The sequence below is a fragment of the Hirundo rustica genome, chromosome 1 (assembly GCF_015227805.2).
Source record: "Hirundo rustica isolate bHirRus1 chromosome 1, bHirRus1.pri.v3, whole genome shotgun sequence".
NCBI classification, from domain to species: Eukaryota; Metazoa; Chordata; class Aves; order Passeriformes; family Hirundinidae; genus Hirundo; species Hirundo rustica.
In genome coordinates this window covers 118,533,300-118,555,046 of record NC_053450.1, presented here as the reverse complement: position 1 = coordinate 118,555,046, position 21,747 = coordinate 118,533,300, and the positions used below count along the sequence as shown (strand labels likewise).

Sequence of the window (21,747 nt, the reverse complement as noted above, 5' to 3'; positions counted from 1 at the left end):
TATTTCTACATTGGCTTTAATATTTCTCATCTCCTCTAATCAAGCACAGGTTTTCAGGTTTAAAACTGGAACAGCTGTATGAAATCATAAGGAGTACAATGTGAAAAAATGTTAAATTAGACTGGTATAAAAGCCCTTTCTGATTTTAAAACATAAGACATTTGTTTGGGCAGAGATTACTTAAAGAGTGAAATTTCCAAATGGTACAAAAATTTAATCCTGAGGCTTCAAAGTCTCTGGAGCAGGCAAATCTCTTTATATCTATTCACAAAATTAATTAATGAATTTATACTTATTTTTTTTCTTTCTTGTTTTTATGTTGTTCTTCCTTTTGTTATGGCAGGGCTAAGGAAAAGATAGCATGTCTTCCTCAGTGCCCAGAAAAATTACTTTTGGAAAATTGGTTTCTTTAGTAAAAAGTTGTAGAGACTTCTAAATCTTCTTTGAATAAAATGTTAATAGGAATCTTTCATTTCACCTCCAGTGATGAACTGAAACTGTGAATAGCAATCAGTTTACATCTGTGACATCTCACTGCCTGGATAATTATTATGCCTCAGTGTGCTTTGCAGCACCCCAAGTTTATTTGATGGAGCACATCATACTGAAAACTTTATGTAAATAAAGACAGAACTCCCAGTAAAGAAATCTCCTCATAGGTTTCTGATCTGGTAGTGGACATTTGGGGTGTATGGACAGTTTGAATTGATTTGGGCTCAGTGAGCTTCAGGATGCTTTCTGGAGTTCAACCACCACTGAGTACAGGTGAAGCAGCAATATGGGACAGCCATGGTTTTTACACTCATAGCTTTATAACTTTAAAAACTGATACCTAAAAAATTTCTTTAATACGTTATGCTTAACTGTACTATTAAAATGCATAAACCAGTAAGATCTTTTTCCCTTGGGTATGTATTAACAACTTGCTTTTTGCAAATAAGTGCACAAATATGATTAGCTTTTGCAAATTGCTCCTTATTCAGTTACTGATAAGTAATTTTTATAATTCTGCAGTGTAAACAGATGCTATTTTCCACTACATATTCAGCTGTAATGAGCTAATTCAATGTGTTAAAAACAACAAAAGACCTTCAAGAATGAGCTATTTGCTTCAACATTCCAACCTCCTTTGAAATCTATGTTGAAATCACCCATGATAGGAAGTTATCTAATTACTGTAGAAGCCCTGTTGTAAATGAAGGACTTTAGTTCATTTATTCAAATCCCAGCTGTGTTCTTTTACCTTCCTAACATACATGTTATCCATCATATTGATCCAAAAGTTCATTAGTTTTCCTGTAACAAAACAATATTTGGGCATGAATTTTACGACTGTTTCAACATTCATGCTTATGAAATCACTACACACAAAAATCTAGAAACAATGAACCATGATATTTTCCTTGCCCTTTGGAAATGGCAAAGACTTCCTCGCTATGAAAGAGAGAAAAATAAAACCAAAACAGAAAGCAAACAGGTTAAGTTTAGATTGTGTGGGTGAAATCTTGGCACCACTTAAGTCAACAGAAATGTTGACATTTATTTCACCCTGGACTGGCAATTGAAAACAAGTGCAATACTCCATCTGGACACAGTGTGAAGAATTTAAAGATGGATGGACAGCCTTTGACTAAGCAAATAAAACCAAATGTACATCACAGGAACACATCAGCTGAGAAAAAACCTTGTTGTTAAAAAAAAAAAAAAGTGTCATAAGCAACTTGGAATATGCAAAACACCCTCACTATAGCATTTGTTTGAATAACTGCACCATCCTGGTTGTCACAACATACTAAGAACCAGATGCTACTGGTATCTCAGGCATAAATACATACTACAAAACAGGGAAAAATAAAAATTAAGACTATCAGAACAATTTAGCTCAAATGGAAATTACTTGGTATGTTTCCCTCCTCTTTTTTACTAGGTTTTCCTTAACACTGCTAGAGACAACTGCAGGAATATTTTTCAATTTCTTTTATATTCTAGTAAACCTGCTTGAGGAAGGTAATTGTATATGTGTGTGTGTGTGTGTGTGTGTGTGTGTGTGTGTGTATATATATATATATATATATAGTTACATAGCATGGGAAAGCTGCAATCTCACCAGAAATACAATATTAGATGGAAAGCTTCCCAGCGTGGAGTACACTTGAGGTATTTATACGTATATATTTCCAGCAAACACCCCGCTATAAGAGACTCTCGGTTTTGTCAAAGAGATATAGACCCCTTGTCCTTTTTCTAGTGGGTTGCAAATAATTTGTGCAGTAGTTTATGGACAGATATAAAGACACAATGCATAGCAGAAGCATCATATAATGATATCTAGGGAGCATAACATCAGAAGAAGGCAGATAATCATTAGAACCCTCGGTCTCAACAGAACTTGTGAGACTATTTTTCCATTTTAGATAATTTTTTACTTTTGATCCCAGAGCTAGATTACATCTGAGTCCATCTCATAATAAAAATACAAACAAAGTGTAATGTATCTCCCAAAGATTGTGCTTTATAGTATAATTAATTTCAAAAATTACTGTTATTCTGACATGAATAAACCTTAGATAGACTGAGAAAACCCTACCTCGAAAAGATCTTAAGGATGTTAGTTCAGGCCATGGATTTGGAAGGGTAATAGCAGACAACTAATGTTGTGACTGTAAAAGAAAGGACTTGCAGGTATAGGTTCTATGATCTACCAAATTATGAAAATATTGCCAGTAAATTATTTGCCTGAGGCAAATTAACTGGGCTGAGACAAGTCAACATTCCCAGGGCATCTTCCTGGCTTTCAGAGTTAATGGCTGGTACCATGTCATCCCTGTGCCCATGCATGTCATGCTCCTCAGAGCCTTGTGAGGCCTCCGCTCCCAGCTCTGGATGAGGTGCCTCTGTGTACCACCTACTCCACCAGCCACATCATGGAATTGGAATGGCTCAGGTTGTTAGGGATCTTAAAGACTTTCTATTTCCAACAGCCCTGACATGGCCAGGGAAAACTTCCACTACACCAGATTATACAAAATCCCATCCAGGCTGGCCTTGAACACTTCCAGGGAGGGACCATCCACAGCTTCTCTATTCATGTGCCTCACTACCCTCACAGAAAATAATTTCTTTCTAATATCTGATCTAAACTTGACTTGTCTCAGTTTAAAACCAACCTTCCTAGCTGTGTCGCTACACACCCGTGTAAATAATCCCTCTCCAGCTGTCTTGTAGGCCCCCTTTAGGCACTGGAAGACTGCAGTAAAGTCGTTTCAGAGCCTTCTCTTCTCCAGACTGAACAGCCCCAACTCTCTCAACCTGTCTTCATAGGAGAGGTGCTCCAGCCCTCTGATCACTTTCATGGCCCCCCTCTGGGACTACTTACTCCACCAAGTCCACATCCTTCTCCTGATGGGGGTCCCAGAGCTGGACACAGCACTCTGGCTGGAGTCTTGCCAGACTGGACAGAGGGGAAGAACCTTGTCCTGCTGCCCAACCTGCTTCTGATGCAGCCCAGGATTCAGTTGTCTGCCTAGGCTACAAGGGCACGTTAATGGGTCAGGCTGAGATCTTCATTCACCAGTATCCCAGTTTTTCTGTGTTCCTCACAGGCTATCTGTACTTCCTTCCACTCTGCAGGCTTCCTTTTTGTGTTTTGCATTTCAAATACAAACTAGATATTACTTCCAGCTGAGAGGTTTAAGATGTATTAGCACCTTCAGGCTCACAGAAGATAAATCTAACAGGCTACTTTAGGCAGACAAGCGGCCAGGAATATAACTGGGGGCTCTCAGGCTAAGCCAAAGGGTTGACTAGTCCAAATATGGTAGGAGAATAAGCAGTTACCTGCAAACAATGGATTAAATGTACAGCCAAAGTGATTGCTCAGTCACGTGCAAACATCTTTCCATCAGTCAATCAGGTCTATGACTTTTACAAGTTCAGGAATATGGGTATAATCCCCCCAGATATTTTACAGGAGTGAGCCTCTGCCTCCTTTATCAAACAGACCACATCATTGGACCTGCATATCACCACAGGAGGCAGCAACAGAATGTAAAACTTTGTTTTCAGAAAACGTGCAGAAGTGGCACATGGTTTAATTGGACTTGATGATCTCTGAGGTCTTTTTCAGCCTTAATGATTCTAGGATTCTATGATAATACGTCTGAATGTGTGGTTATTTACTGTGCAAGAATTTCAGAAAATGACTTGATGTTAATGATAACATCATCATCCTGTTTATTTATCCTTTGGTGCTGATAGAAGAGAATTATGCTTCTCCCCATCCAAAGGTCCTCAAGGGCCAACCCGTCATTTATCAGTTACAAGTTATCATCCCTTATCAGGCTGAAAATGCATCTTAGCATGCACCAAAACAGCTTGCAGAGGAACACCAGGAACCCCTGACTTTTCCTACATGTAATTCATATTCTATTAAAAACATACTAAAATGAGCCGCTGTTACCCACTCAGCCAAGGAAAATCCTGCTTCATAGCCACAGCTTAAACCCCTCAGTTTGTTATGAATATAGATACTCAACTAAAAATGTATATTTAAAATTGGTGGGACCTCTTTTTATAGAAAACAGGTACCATGCCTGCAAAGCACACAGATTCTTATGACTGCAACAATCAGTTTCAACACTTGAATTAAAAGTCATAATCCAATTACTCTAAGTTGCTACCTCTTCTCACTGAGAATTGATCTCTTACTACTCATGTCAGGAGCAACCATAGCAAATCGCCAACATGAAGACATCAATAGGAGTGGGGGGAAGGAAGGTAAATATTTTTTGCCTTCACTTTCCAATTTGGGGAGTACAGAAATCTACCTCTTTTGAATACAAGTAGATAGGGAACACATCTTTTCTTAGAAAGATGATATACAATCCTTGCTAATTTTGAAAATCCAGATTTAAATCAGTTACCCATTTAAAGTATTATACAATTGCTACTCTCATTATTCCTTACTGCAAATACAAAAAAAAAAGAAAAAAAAAAAAAGCCTGATAGAATTCAGCCACCTTATTTTTTGTATAGGTCTTATTAGTGAGTGAGGGAAAAAAATAAAAAATTAATTAAGGCTGACTTTGGAGAAGACCTGAATCCTAAGTAACCCCAGCTGAAGAATGTCTGGATGACAAACCTCTTCCCAGTTCCGAAAAAAGAAAAAGACTTGCATTGGCCAGGGTCATGTATTTCAAGTTTCTGTTTTTAAGCCTTTCTACTCTCTGGACTTGGACATACTTTCCTTGGGTCAACTTTTTCTTGTGTTTTAACCAATATTTTTATGATCATTCAGTATTAATAGCTCCTGGATTGCTCTAGTTGTTCTCCTACTCTTTACTTTGCCACCTGAAACTTTCCATTTCTCAAGTCACCCCTTTCTGTTACTATATCCCAAATGTCAACCATTAATTATGGCAGACTCAGTTTCCTTTTTCCCCACATATTGATATCCTACTATGCATCAGTGCACCCATTAATTACTTAATATTGTTTATTTGTTCTTCTCCTATATAGCTCATTCTCCCTCATGCATACCTTAGAACAACACACCTCAGTGTCTGGACCAGAATCTTTGTTTTCTCACTGCAGCCCCTACTCCTCATGATCTCTACTGCTGAATGCCGCTGCATCTGCTGCTTTCTTCTTCTGAATGTGTGTCGGCTCCTTATTTCTTGCCATTTTTTTTTTGGTGGAAGCACCACCTCCAACAGCACTAATTTAGCACAGGAGAAACTAATAAGCCTACAAATGACCCAGGCTTCTCCTTGTGTCTTATGCCTCACTGGCTTACCATGCTAGTAAAGCCTGTCTCACCAATCAGGACATGGAGCTCAGACTCTACAAGAATAACCAAAATATTTCTGCATCATTTTTAGATACACACGATGCCCATTTTCTTAGCTCTCCTGCAAAGTTTCATTCTTACAGCTTTCTCAAGCACTGAAGAGATACAGATTAGCCATGTCAAATAATTTTGGAATAAAAATTCTTTGCCTCTGAGAATTACACAAGAGAGAATACTGTTGAATACATTTTAAAAAAATGCATTAAAAAATTTTAAAAATGAAAAAAAAAAAAGTCATTCCTCCAGTGTCCAAAATGTTGATTATTTCCACATACTCTGTGTTTTCTGACATCTTCAGACATTCTTACTCATTTATTGCTGCTTTTCAGAATATGTTTACATTAGAAATTTACTTTATTACAACCGTTTATCCCTACATATGACTCTGGTATGAAAAACGTGCTTGAGAATAAATTGAAGAATGACAAGTAACTTGTGATGGGCTATTTGGCTAAAATCATATTAGTGATAACCTATTAAAAATCTCTATGCAATAAAAAATTTTTCTGTCCTGTCATTATAACAATTGATAAGAGTCTTTGAAAATGTAATGTATATCAATGTGACTGTAAAATAAAAATTATGCCATATGCTCAGATTAATTCCTAAACCATAAAAATAATCAAATTGTTCTGTGCAAGTGATAAAATTCTGTATTTGGCAAACAAGGTATTCAAGCAGACAATATAAGAACTGACACTCGGTGATTATTTGATTTGCAATTTAGTGCTTTTATCACCAATTTAAAAAGAAACAAAACATCTGAGCAAATATCCCATAGTTTTAAAATTACTGCATATACAATTAGCTTTTTGAATGATGAAATTCAGACAGGTTTTGTATTGGTGTGTAGACTAAGGTGAGAGATAATAATGCTGAAGTGTCTGCAGCTAATGAAAACATAACACCTTCTATTGGAAGGCATGGCTCACTGCAAAAAAGCAATATATCACTGTCCTGAAAATGACCAGCAGGAATAAGAAAATGAGCTATTGCTAATTAAACCTTTTATGTAAAAACACGATTGCTAATCAAATCTTTATTACCCCACACTGTCACATTCTTTCTTCTTCATTTACACTTCATCCTGTAATCTCTGAAGTATCAGCTTTATGGTCATCTTATAGGCTGTGGTTTTTTGACATTGAAAGAATTAACTTGTGACAATGAATATTTAGAGAAGATACCTAAAATAAAAAAGTGACCATAGATGAAAAAAGAATGGCACAATTAAACTACATTTGGTCATTCTGATAGCTGATTAAAAGTCATATTTAAGTTACTAGCAAATCATAAGGCGCTTCCTCAAACTGAAATTTCATCTTTCTGGTGACATCTGAAAACCACATCTATTACACGGAAAAACAGTGTTATTCAGTAATGACCACAATATAAGAAGAATTCATTAAAGAAAGCAATTATGCCTTTAGATTTTAATTATTTAATTGCTATGAAACTTGCTATACAACACTCATATAAATTGAATCCTGAAGATAAATATTACCCTAACCAAATAACTGATTAAAAGCCAACAAAATAGCTTTTTCAAAGATTCTGGGCTAGCATATAAGAATACTAATTTTCTACTAATGGAGTACCAGATAAAAATTCTATTTTTAATTTAAATAGTTATAATTATTGCAATATTTGTACAATAAAGAAAAAAAAATATATTTCAAATAGAAAAGCATTCTTCTTCTATCATGTAGGGAGAGATCAGCTAAACCTATTATTTTTGTCAAAGAAATAAAAAAATCAAAGAAAGCACTGACAATTTCAATACTCTAAATGTAAATTAAAACGCTTCAGACAAAAGGCTTGAAGGCAAGCGATTCTCCCACCAAGGGATGATTTTCACTTGTCTCCAGGTGTAACATTATGTGCACTGATGGGCTGATCAACAGAACAGAACTTCTCCCCAGCTGTAATCAGGAGTGATTGATGGTTGGGACAAAAAAGTTGATTATCATGACAAGTCTGCTGATGCAGAGAAAATAGGCTATGCTGGGGAAAGTGTAAAACCTGTTCAGAGACTACCTTATAAAATCTCCTTTCTAAGGGATAAAAAGAAACATTTATACCCATCAAAAAATTGCCAACATAAATTAATTCAGTACATTTGCTATGCATTTGTATCTAAAGTAATCCCACCACAACCCAATGAGACCTATCTAAATACCAAACAGACTAAATCAGACTATATCTTTGTATTTTTAAAATCATACTTCGATATCACCTTATCAAATATTTATATATATGAAAGCACCAGTATGGTCTACCAGTAGACCATTATCTCAAATTAAATGCATGATTTCAATTAATAATCCAGATTTTAAAGTCTGTGGGGGAGTTAGGTGTAAGTGCCAAATTGAATTCTTTGCAGAAAAGAAGTCAGTCCCTTTTAACCATTTAAAACCTTCAAAGTCTTCACTTTCAATTGAGAATTAAAAAAAAAAAAAAAAAAAGCAGCACATGTGTGGGCAATACACCCTCAAAAGTATAGTTCAAATGTGTGCTTTTTTATTCCAATATAAAGCTTTTAAAAGGAAGTATTGGGTTGCACTTCCACTCCTTCCAAGGATAAGGCTCCCAGCTGTTAGCTATGATGTAAGTATGTACACAGAATAGCAATATCTCCAGAGACTGTAAAAGACATGAGAGGAGTGATAAAAGAACTCGGGAGCTGAAAAAGTCAGGCCTGAAGGTTCTGAAGTGGAATTTGTTTGCATCAGGGGCAGTTGTGTTTAATAACAATCCTTTCAAAAAGAAACATTATATTTGCTCCAATAAGAGGTTGCACAGATACAGTGAAGAAGAATATATTACAGGTACCTAAGGGAGCGCAAATTTACTGACGAAAAACTAGAAAAAAAAAAAAAGGTGTCCAGAGCCTGTGTAACATTACTTGGAAAGATTTTATGGGTGTTGGAAGAAAGTAGCATAAACCAAAGCCAAGTATAAGCACTACTTTACTCTTAATGTATTTTTAGAAGAAATTATTGGGTGGTGGGGGGTGGCATTGATAAAAAATAAAATTTGCTGTACATTTTCTTTATTTACTCTTTCTGTAACCTAGACTGGCATATACCCCTGTCTGTTTGTCTTTGGTTCTCTTTTATGTCCTCATCAGTGCCTGAGAAAGTGAACCAGGAGTCACTGCTTGGTAACTGGAAGAGACAATGTTTTGCCACTTTTACAGTGAAATCTGTTATCTGCACCTACTATTAATAATCCAGAATGTCAAATTCTCTACTGTATGAGTTCTTATTTCTCAAAATAAATGTGAAAGTAAGAACTTAAAACAGACCAAAAAAACCCAGATGAAGATTGCACAACAAAGAGTTTAAAATTTTTCTTTCCTTTGAAGTGAGGACTTGCTTATGGAACATGGTTTTTAGAGTTGACTGATTTTGCATGTTAACCAAAGAAGCTAACAGGCAGATCTTTCCATGAATGTCACAATACAGAACTGGAAGAAAGACTTTCTTTCCCCTCTTTTATACTATCTTTCCCCCTGTCTATACCAGTTTCTTCATGAATAACATGGTATTTTTCAATGTACAGTTAAAAAAATACTAAGCATTGTCTTTCCCACAGTTCCAGCCAAAAAACTTCAAAGAAGCTCTGGTTAGGCTCTACCTGCCCAGCTTTAGCATTTGAATTCCATTCACATATTCCTCCATCCTCCTCCAGGCACAAAATCTTTCTGACTCTTGTAACCCAAAGAATGTAGTTACAGGACCAAATCAATTAAAACAACTGGAGATACACTTGTAATTTGCCTGGAAGACATCTCAGTGAATAACAGATAATCAACTGAAAGCAAGACCTATGAGACCATTTAGGCCTGCATGCTGACTCCCAGTATAATGTTTCCTGATACATTCTTATATCTTAATTTCATCATTTCTGAGTGAAAGGAAATTCTAACAGTAACACACAGACATGTGGAGTGAGGCTGCTTTTATTTCAGACTTTCTGTCTTACTAACTGCTGTCACCTCTGCCTTTCCTTCAGCTCTTTGCAGTTCTGAGATCCACACCCACCTGAAGTTAAAAGTTGGCTCTAAAAGGGCAAATACTACAATGATTCTCTTCAACGCCACAAGCAGAAACCTTTTAAACTAATTTGTCTTCATATTCCACAGTCAGAATACTGGTCATTAATCTTTCGTAATTTATAAACAGGACTATCAGAGAGAGCAATTGCCTATTCACATATCATTTCTGGCCAACCCTAGTAATTTAAAAGAGATGTCAAACCTTCTGCACAGCTGACTTGTTTTATCAAAATAAGTGAGAGCTTTGTAAATGAAATAACCTAATAGCATGAGCAGAGGTAGGAAGCAAGACCTGCCAAATGAAAATAAAAAAAAGTTTTTTTGACACATTCGAAGTCCTACGCAGCAACATCTGATGATCAGCTGAAAGTTTTAACCTCTCCAGGATCACTTTCCTATAGTGACTCTGATATTCAGCTAACATAGACATTAGACATTTCTCATCAACCCTGCTTGCTCAGGGACCAGGTAGCTGAAAGCATTAGATTTGCCTTTCTTCTGGATGTGTAGTTTAGATTAGAAAAGACCCTTAAGACTGTCAAGTCCAACAGTTAACCTAGCATTGCCAAGTCCCTAAGTACAACTTCTACACATCTTTACCTTGACAGATGGTGACCCAACCACTTCCTTTGGGACCCTGTCCCAGTGATTCGTTTAGACACTCCCTCTTCTACTACCACTGCTGAATGTGGCTTAAGAGTGAATTTTGAGAGAAAAGTGTAAGTCTTGTAACACAAACACAGTGGACACCAAGGCACTCCATCTCTCCCCACCAGCAACCGCTCAAGAAAACAGCTGACATTAAGAATATTACTTCTTAAAGTTCAGTTACTTAAAACCACCTTCTTTCCTACTGCCTTCTTGACTTCAGGCAATGTCCCTGTGGGCATGATACCTGCAGGCTGCTCCATGTTCTAGGACAGTACAGATTTTCTAGACTTTCAGAGAGGAGACAAGGACAAGGATTACCAAGAGTTTGTGTAGTGAGTTTGTCTAGAAAACTCTGCAGCCTGCGCACCACACAGACACCACTCACAGCAGTTACTGACGGCCACGCAGAATATTGAGATTGCTGCCAGTGTTTAAGAGGCAAAGGAATAGTCACAACCTTATGATTTCAGTCAGAGGACTCAGTTCAACACCAAAAGTATTCTGGATTTCAAACATCAAAAGTACTTCAAAGCTAAAGAAGGTACTCTGTCAGATATGAATAATTTCTGCTTCAAGCTTGTATAGATTCATAAAAATACTGTATAAAAAGTGAAAATTATGGGAAAAAGTACTTTATACAACAAAGGGAAGTTATTTATACTTTGGACTTAAGCATTTTAGAAATGCTTTAAGAAGCTGGAGGTTTTGTGAAAATTTATTATTACTCTTAAATTCAAATTATTCTGGATTTCATAATCTATAAACTAAGTTGTGTTTTTTTTCCAACATGAAAAAGGTTATATATAAACAAATAAGCAAATTATTTTCTTTCAAAATAAGTATTTAAAAATGAAAATAAAAATACTAAAAATAAGTTTGAATGCTCTAGAATAGGAAAGACCAGAACTGCACAGGATCTGACAGCAATTCATATAACAATCTTTAAAACTGTGGTCTAGGAAAGAGGAGGTAATGCTTTTAAAATACGCCAGCTAAGCCTATTAAAAAAAAGACTCCACTGAACATCCTACTGGGCAGAAGATACACCAGGTTGTTTTCAAAATTTTTCATGCAATGTAAATGCAAAATATTCAGTACTATTTGAATAGACTATTGGAATACAAAAAAATAAAGTAATTAAATAGTTTGTTAGCAATTCTTTACTGTTTCTATATTGTATTGATGCAAATGCCAGATATCCCATAGAAATTTCCACACTTATAATTTTCTGTGATTACTTGCTACTTTTTACAGTGAATAACAGACACCAACACCTCTGGAAAAATATCCACTTTGAGTGTATTTCCATTCTGACTCATAATCTGATCTCAAATAAATAGCATGTGTTATTCTGTAACTGGAATCAGTATTTGTTTCTCCTTAATTTAACCCCATAGTAGAGGAAAGATGATGCACTATTAGAAAGCAGTAGCATATATACAGAGAGACAATTACAGAAATATATAAATTATACGTATACATGAATAAGTTAAATCTGAAAGAACTTTTATGCTTGTTCAAGTACAACTGCTGCAATCAATACTGTACCCTCATATACTGATTTTTAAGGGCATGCTGAGCATCTGTAAATACTTAAAAAATAATATTTCTTAAAGAACCAGGCTGACAAATTAATGTAACGCAAGCACATTGATTTGGAAAGACAGAGAATAAAATGCTCCAAGATAATAAATCAATCAGTCAATCAATAAAAGTGCTTGATGGTTAATAATACCTGCCAAAAGTGACTTTGCTTTAAAAAGGTGAGCGCTAAAATTCAAGCAGAAATGATTTGGTTTACACCAAACCAGGATTCTACATCTCTAGCTTAATTGGAAATCTGAATCTAACCCATAATTGGAAGTACAACAAAACATGCAAAGAATAAGACCCTGTGGTTATAGCCACAAACAGAACAGTGATTGAAGCAAACAGCACTGATTGCTTCAAATACCATTTAAGCATATCTCTGCAAATTGACCAACAGATTTCAAATCAGAAGGGTGAAATACTAAATAACTTCTATCATTTAACTGCACCAGGGTTTCCGGGTTCTTAATGGACCAATATTTTTAAAATTCCCCTCTCTTTGCAAAACAGATGCCACAGGCCAGGTGTGAGCGTGTTTGGGCACGGATGAGGAAATATGTATTATATCTTCCAAACTATATAGAGAGAGATTTGTAAATTAGTAAAGCAAAATGTCATATAATCTCTCTCTCAGGTATGGGATTACATTGACCGCCTCTTGTTCAGCCTCAGAAACTGATGCCCAAATTGTGAATACTCTCTGCCAACAAGCACCTCTCAACTGTCTCTGCATTTCCTTCCAGAACTTCACTATCATTAAATTTAACTATCAGTTAAAATTGTCTCATAAAGCAGTCCAACAAAAAAATCTCTTAAATTAAATTAATCTGAAGAATTAGTCAAATGTATTTATCTATCAAAATAAAGGAACACAAAGATCAATCGGTCACTAAACTCTTAGTAATTCCTTTTCAACTATATTTTCTTGGTCTTTTTTTTTGCTGTACATCTATCCAGTTCTTTCTGCGCTCCCTAGCTGAGTGAATTTTTTTCACATCTTTTCATACTAGTGGATGTGTTCTAAATTCTGCAACGACTTATGCTTTCATTGGGTGTGATGACCACTGTTATGAATAATTCTTCACATGAGGCATTGCCTATTTCAACTTACAGAATCAGAAGAGTTTGACTTGAAAGAGACCGTTTAAAGGTCATCTAATTTAGCACCTCTGCAAGAAGCAGGGATATCTTGAACTAGATCAAGTTCCTCAGAAGTCAGTTCAACCTGACCTTGGATACTTCCAGGGATGGGGCATCCACCTCTTCGGAAACCTGTTCCAGTGTTCTATCACCCTCATTTTAACAAACTTATTTCTTATCTCTGATCTAATTGACCCTCCTTCAGTTTAAAACCATTACCTCTTGTCCAAAAGTTTGTTCCCATCTTTCTTCTAAACTCTGAAAGGCCAAAGTGATCCCTACTGCATTCCCTTCTCCAGGCAGAACAACTCCAACTCTCAGCTTTCCTCATAGGAGAGGTGTTCAAGCCCACTGATCGTCTTGCTGTCCCTCCTCTGGATGTACTCCAATAGCTCCATGTCTTTCCTGTCCTGAGGATCCCAGTGCTGGATACAGTGCTCTAGGTGAGGTCTCACAAGAGTGGAACAGAGGAGAATCCCCTCCCTTGGCCTACTGCCCACACTGCTTTGAATGCAGCCCAAGACTTGTTTGGCTTTCTGGGCTGGAGTTGCATATTGTTGGGCCATGTCCAGCCTCTCACCCACAAGCACTTCCAGTCCTTCTCAGTAGGGCTGCTCTTGAATATTTCCTGAGGAATACTTACTTATTGATAAATATCATAATTGGGGAAAAAAATATCATAGGATTACTTGGGTGAGTTTTTCTTTTTCTGTTTTTTTCCTGCATTAGCCATCACATTTGGATTATGATTCATAATGCCATTAAACCCGACATTTACTCATTTCAGTACTTGTGCATTTACTTTTTCCAGTCTAAGCACAATAGTTCATGCTTTTATTTACTGCACTTGTCAGAATTCCAGACTCTTTTCTCCAACTGGAGATAACTTTGGACTGAGATCTGGAACTTAACACCATCCATCAAGAGGGCGCCACCCTTAATCTAGATGTCATCCACAAAAGTGGCATATGTATACTATTCTGTCAGGCGCACTGCTAATGAAAAATTAAAGTAGCAGTAAGCATGGAAGAAGAGACTCTTGCAGATCCTGACTTCTTGTGACCTTCTGTTTTGAAAGGAAACCATCAGCAGCTACTCTCACTGCAGTTCTTCATTCTGTTGTGCAACAAACTTTTAATAATTTCACCTAGACCATATTCCCCTACTTACTTTACAGGACTGTCACATAGGACTGTATATACCCTTGTTAAAACCAAAATATGTCACATCTATTTATTCCCTATTATCCATTAGCCCAATTACCCTGTCAAAGGAAAAAATTAGATTCATTTGACATGATTTGTTCTTGACAAATTTATGTTGACTGTTTATTATCACCTCATTATACCCTAGGCCCTTACAAGTTGATACATTAATCTTTTGTTCTAGATATCAAGCATACCCTAAATAGGATATTAGTCTTCTGGTTCTGCTACTTTCCCCACAAAAGTTAGAACCATATTAAAATACTACAAAGTTATATTTCATCCTTATCTTCAAAAAAATCCTTCACTAGTGTTTTAATGGAAGACCATTTTTAGAATCCTAACAAATTCATACAGTGGAACAATATATCAATTCAGTGATACCTTTGTTTCATAGAGATGGAGAAAAACAAGGTAAAAACCCAACATATGAGGACTGATGAGCATCCCTGATTAGCAGGGAAATATTACTACTGTTGCTATTTAAGTCAAACAATAATTTCTGGCTCATATAGTTGGAAATATTTTTAAAGTGTATCATAATGGAATTCAAGTCCTGTGAACGCATCAGAATGCTGTGCAACCTTTCTTTAAAGGCAAACTGGGTCATCATTCAGTCATCACTCAGCCAGTGGCATCGCTCTTGTTAAATGAGAGGAAAGAAAAAGGTAATCCCTTTGCAAAATATTGACCTGGTTGACAGATACTGATAAATATATAACTTCATCAAACAATCTCATGGGCATAGGTAGATCAAACAGTCAAGGCAGGAAAATTCAGTAAGTGGTTTTGTTTTGTTTTTTTTTTTCTCCCAGGCCATAAGCAGAAAACTTACTCCCACAGCTACCTATAGGCACCTGAATTATCCTACTGAAGTCAGCTGGACTACATTTTACAGATAGTTTTAGATCTTAGAGATACAGATTAAATGTTTGCTACAAAGCAAGCATTTACTGGTGCAATAGCTCTCAGCAGCTACCAACATCTAAGTGGCAACATAGGCACTTGCAGGTAAGCGTATATTTAAACATTTCAGCCTAGACAATGCACAATGTGAGTCTAAATGATATACTTAGAGTTCTTAGGGGAAAAAACCAAAACAAAAACAAACCAATCAAAAACTTGAAACAGACTCCACAAAACCTACTTTTGCTGTTCTAATGTTTTTGCTCAGCACAGATAGGCTTTGGTTATTTGCACATTCCTTCCTTCCCTTGTATGAGATTTATTTTAAAAAGAAGTACTGAACACACAGCTGTCATGAAGATTTATAGATAACTCCTTTACAAAGAAGCTAAATTATTTTAGACCATTGTACTGCCTTTTCTCACCTTTTTTTAAATGCAATTTTGATACCATGTAACCAGGGGAAAAAAAAAAAAAAAAAAAAAAAAGCACGCTCTGCCACTCTTAAAGAAATCTCTAAAGGGAGAAAATTGTGTATTCTATGCAAAAAAGAAAAATCCCACAGACCAGTTTTATTGTAAACATTTTCATAATATTGTTGTGTAGCAGGGAAATAGAATTTCTATTCATTACTCTCTGATAAAACCTATCTCTCGCATCTAAAAATAGAGACATATTGGTAGAATAGACAGAAAGCCTGGGTTCCTAGACAGAAAATTATTTATTGCTGTTATGGATTTAAATTGTGTTCAACAAAATATGATGAAAACGAAAAGTAGGAATATTGAGTAAATGAAAACTTTTTCATGATAATAGGAGAAAGAATTACACTGTGTGTGCTTGCCATTCATAGTAGAGTTATCAAAAAATGATAGCTAAAATCTCTTTTTCTTCAAAGCATTTTTTTTTCTTTGAATGCCAACATTAAATCTTTGGTTTACCACATTTTTACTGCAAATACAGGTGGACATTTCAAAATTACCTAAGCAATGGAGGAAATAGCTCTGCCTATTCCCCTCACATTGCAGAAAAATATTCCTAAACTGCAGTGGAATTCTGACTACAAATTATTTCTTGAACACCTCAGCAGAACACTGTGTGATTTTCAGCAGTAATAACTATAAGCACTGGAATGACACCATCATAAAGATATGTACAAATTGCCTCTGTGTGGTAGTGAAAAGGGGGAGAGATATCATTCCAGGTTAATCAGTGGGTGTATTTTGGATCATAATCTCTCCACCAATCAACAATGTGGTTGCTTTAAAACTTAGGTGAACATTAAAAGTGGAAAATAAAACTTACTCATCAAGAAGGTCTCCCCATTCTGTAGAGATAATATTGATCTATTAGACAGAGGGGAGCATTAAAACAACCTCTTGAACAGTGTTGGCTATTTGAGCTCCAGCCTCTAACACCTGAAGGTGTGAGGCGACACATAAATATCAGCTAGTCTTCCAAGAGTTTTCTGTGAACTTCTATTAAATTAATAGAAGTCTTTTGAAACCAGGTTTTTGGACACTGTAGGTGGCTCTGAAAATGGCCTCTGCTTCTTCCCTCTCTCTTCTTCAGAATCCTTTCTAAGAGCAGCAGAAAAGGAGCAGTATGGGAGTGGAGTAGTCCTCTGAGCAAAAAGTATCAGTGTCCACCGATGCTGTTTGTTTCTGGGTAGGATTTTTACTTCAAACATTTTATTCTGGAAAATGCCCAGATCTTCTCAGCTGGAAAATCTTCCACTCCACATACCATACATGTAACTCCTAATGACTAAGTAACTTTACTGATATGTTCATCCTGTCTTTTGTCTAGATCTTTTTGCACTCAAAAGGTATATCCTTTTTGAAAAGAGGTGTTTCACTCTGGTATGTAACACTGAAGTATTTGATCTTTCAGCTATATACTGTGTCTGGTTCAGTGTGACATGCTTTTTCCTGAGACAAACATGAAAAAGCTGGAAATTTTGAGAGATAAATTGAGCTGCTTGTTTGGTAAGATCCACTGCAGCCCAGAAGTCTCCATCATCCCCTCCTCATGAATGACTCAGTATCCACAGTCCTAATTTTGGCATCTGGCTTCTAAATGGAAGAGCCTAATTTGACTCTTCTATTTTTATCCATGAGGGATATGATAGTTCCAGAGAGTGTATTGCCCTTCCTTGCACCACTGCCTGAGAATTATGTCAATGTTATAAGAGAAGGTGTATATTCAGTAAATGAACTAAATAACCTGGATTCACCAGTAAAATTAAATATGTGATACTGACTGGTCCAGAAATTGTGACTGAGATGTTTTTGAAATTATTTCCAAGGGATAAAAAGCTGAGGGGAATGAAAAGAACTACAATATTTTCACCCCCAAATGGGAAATCCCTAAAATTAGTCTTCAAGGTTTAATTTAAGTTTTTGTCAAGCTCGTGACTCTGATAAAAAATCAATAAACTAAAAATAGTACAGACTGTATATAAATAGCTGCCTTTAAAGAGGTAGGAGTACAAAAAAATTATTTCACTTCTTCCTATGACTAGAATTAGGAAGGAACGTCGTGGACACTTCTGGGTTTGACTTCACTTTAAGTTAAAACATTTTTCTCCTGACAGAAGTAACTTCCATATTTTAATTACATAGTGAATTACAGGGGAAGATTAGTTCCCACTAGCAATGTCCATGTGAAGAAACTTCCCGAAGAGCCTAGAACAGCAGAAAAAATTACATTGTACTATGTCAGGATTGGTCTGCATACACAGTGATTCTGAGAAGGAAATAGAAGATCTAAAACCTAAGAGGGTTTTCTGTGACACAACAGGTATTACTTGGCAAGGAGCACCACAGCACAGCTCCCTTGGGTAATTATGGGAGACAGGTTTCCTCACTGCATCAGAGACCATCTCCAGTTCAGCTTGTTTTCTTTTATTGCTGGAGGAGTGAGACGATGCCAACTGAAGATAAACATAACCAGGACTGGTGGAAGAATTAGCATCCAGAAAATATACCAGCATTATTAGCAGTAATGGATCAGTCAATTTTTCCTATTTACAATCAGTGCAGCACAACTGAAGTTGATGAGCTGACAGGGCTATATTGGCAGGGAAAATCTGGCTGGGTAAATAAACACTACCAAGCCATTGTGTTTATTTGAAACATCCTACAGCCCTTTCATCTGCTGAGCAACAAACTGAAATCATAACATTTCGTTTAGGTTCAATTTCTAAAAATTATGGCACATCGTAGAAGATAAGTACATATTTCTAATCTGATACAAAATGATTGACTTACATCAGAATTGAATCTCAGCTGGCAAATGTTGCATGATATGATTTGCTTTCTTCGATGAGGAAGAGGAACTCCAAATGTATGATTTATTACAGCTTTTTGAATTGGGTCCATCTGTGAAGAGAGAAGAAAAATAAAAAGCTTTTGCTCTTCCACTGTGTGCTATCTTATCTAAAATCTCAGATTCTGCATCACACCATACCATGATCTACAGAAAACTACTATTTTTATTTGAAAATGAGTATTTCTTCTTCATGCAATTATACAAAGAGGTTATGCAGAAAGAAACAAAGAAAACAGTCATTTGCTTTCTTGAAACACCTATCTTTCGTTAAATTTTATTTGCACTAATCTCCCTTTACTGAAGAAAGATATAAACTGTAAATGCTGAATGGGTTTACCTATCCAAACACCAATCTGTGATTTTTATATCAGAGAAAAGCTAGCTCAGTAAATAAAACAAGAATATTTTAAATAAAATCACTAAAACAAGGATTAATGAAAATGTGAAAGAATATTATGTACATATAATTTCAGAATAGCACACAATGCCTCAGTATTATCAAATAATAATAATATCCCATGAACCAGTAAATGAATCTCTTCCTTGAAACAACATCTGCACAACTTATGAAAGAGAAAAATCCTCCAAAGATTATTTTCACCGTCATTTGGGGGGAAACTATTTTGAATAAACTCTGCTTTAAGGATGAATATGGATTTTTATGAAAAGGATTATTCTGAGCTAACTTCTAACAGAACACTGATCTGATAGTGCTGCAAGTCAGGGTCCCTATTAAAAAAAATATACCATTTTGGCAGAGAATACTACTCGAGGGACTTTTTTACTTGGAGGATTGAAATCACCTTCCCCAAATTCATTGAACAAAATGCTTCTTATTTCACTATTTTCTTTTTTTCACAAAAAAACCCATTTGACAGATATTTTAAAAATCTGGTAATAGCTTTGCAGCAACTTGGTTAAGCTACTGATAATTCATATTTTTAAATTGTTAAAAAAAATCATATATTTTGACTTATTCTGATAACCAGCATTCACAGAGCATAATCTGTGCATGTCATGAAAAAGTCCCATCTTTCGCCATGCCCGTGTCTCCATGATTCACTGTTTTCTAGTCTGTTGGCAAAGGGTTATTAGACAAATAAAGAATCAGCTTCTCCTTAGAGTAATCAATTATTCATGAAAGCTGTAATGGTAGACAGTCATGGCCTCTATTGCAGTGAATCCAGAACAGATCACTACAGAATTTTTGCATCATCTGACAGCTGTTCAGTGTCAAAAATGAAATAGGTCTTTAAATTAATTCCTATTGAAAATAAAATAGATTGGTTTAAAAAACAAAAAAAACACATAGATACACACAAACTCCCCAAAGAAAACAAGGAAGACAGCAGAGCTTTATAGAATGGCAGAAAATTCTGGAAAAAAATCTCAGTTTGAGCATTTTCTTCAATTTGATGTGCAAACCCTCACGTATTTGTGTACTGATCAGCATAGAAGAACACCAATCCCATCTTGAAATGAGGGATGCCACTATAACATAACCCCAAAAAACCACTGATGACTAAGCACAGAGTATATCAAATTCTGAAAGATGACAGCAAGTTGTGTAAGACTTTCTGCAGTGATCAAACCATGCTCTAGGAGCAATCATTTTACTGAGTAACATGATCTTGAAAAAGCCCACAATCCAAAAATACTAGACCAAAGAGGACACCACTATATAGGAGAGTAAATGAATTGTAACAGCTCTTCTTTTTTTAGACTCCTCCACTGAGAGGTGAATTCTTATGCCAGCAGAATCAATAGACCTGTATCATGCTATTTTTAACACTAAAGCATGACATAGTCTTAAGTGATGCTAATTCTGTGCTGTTTAAGTTTGGAGAAATTATATTCCTTTTGCCACTGCAGGTCTAAAGCAACTAGGGAAACCTGAAGTTCAGATACATGGATAAGTCAGCACAGGGTAAGAAGAAATTGTGCATTCTTTGATCCAGTGTAACTGTTTGGCTTCACATTAACCACAGATGTGAGATTCTCTAGAGAGCTTCTTTGTTCACTTCCTTAAGTTATGGCACTTGTCAGATAAAGCGAGATAATGGCCTTCAGTGTTACCCACTATCCACAAGTGTCCATTATCTCACACTGGCTTGAGAAAGCCAACAAAGAAGTGCTCTCAGGGTTAAATAAAAGGTACCACCCTGGTTCACAAGATGGAAAGACTAATTTTTTTAAACTGGATTTACCTATTTTTAGAGTATTCCAGCTCCAAATGAGTTTGGATTTCTGAGGCAGCTGATGCTTTTGCATTGAGAATGAGACAAAATATTTTTTAGAATTAAGGAGACTATGAATGTGTAGAATAGTTGCTCTGTGTTTTACTTAATTTTAATTTGTTCTCATGGAAAAAAATGGGTGGTTTCTTTCCTAATAAGACCACAGATTTTCTCTTGTTTATCTATTGATACAGAAACCCATAGGCACCCTTCCTTTTGAGTTTTTAAAGATGTAGACCTATAGGTATACAACTACATGGCATTACTGCAAATAGAATGATTTGTATCTGTGGCTCTAAATGAAGAATTGTTCTGGATAGCTTTCAAATTAATTAAGAAAAAATGCTTCAAAATAATAATCACTTCTCTGCCAGTTCACAGAATCATAGAATTGTTTGGGTTGGAAAGCACCTCACAGATCATCTATTTCCAACCCCCTACCACAGGCAGGGATACCTTCCACTAGACCAGGTTGCTCAAAGCCCCATCCAGCCTGGCCTTGAACACTTCCAAGGATGGGAGAATTATTCTTTGATACCGCAAAGCACAGTAAAATTTAAAAACTTTGTACCAGATTCTAATAAAGTTGGGACAGAATGCTTCAGGAGTATTTAACATTATTATTTTTCCATGGAGATTCCATTAGGGAAACATCACCAATTCATAAGTTCCAAATAAACATCTGAAAGCATCAGATAAGCCTCCACAAGTTTTATGCGGGAAATCTGAGAGGCAACAGGATACTTAGATGCAGCATGACAAGGACTCAGATCTCAC

The 21,747-nt window shown here is 36.1% G+C and overlaps 1 protein-coding gene across 10 annotated transcripts in view; it reads right to left on the bottom strand.

The window, feature by feature from the left end:
• The window catches only part of ZNF385D (zinc finger protein 385D), a 423,031-nt gene that overhangs the window by 77,071 nt on the left and 324,213 nt on the right, over nucleotides 1-21,747 (bottom strand). For 8 of the 10 annotated variants that reach the window (XM_040064757.2, XM_040064732.1, XM_040064767.1 and 5 more), the window contains one exon: nucleotides 18,673-18,783. The exons of 1 other annotated variant lie outside the window; for it this stretch is intronic. In XM_040064757.2, the coding sequence (XP_039920691.1) occupies nucleotides 18,673-18,783 (111 nt within the window). The remainder of the gene's footprint in view (nucleotides 1-18,672; nucleotides 18,784-21,747) is intronic. One more of the 10 variants, XM_040064742.1, reaches the window with a different exon arrangement.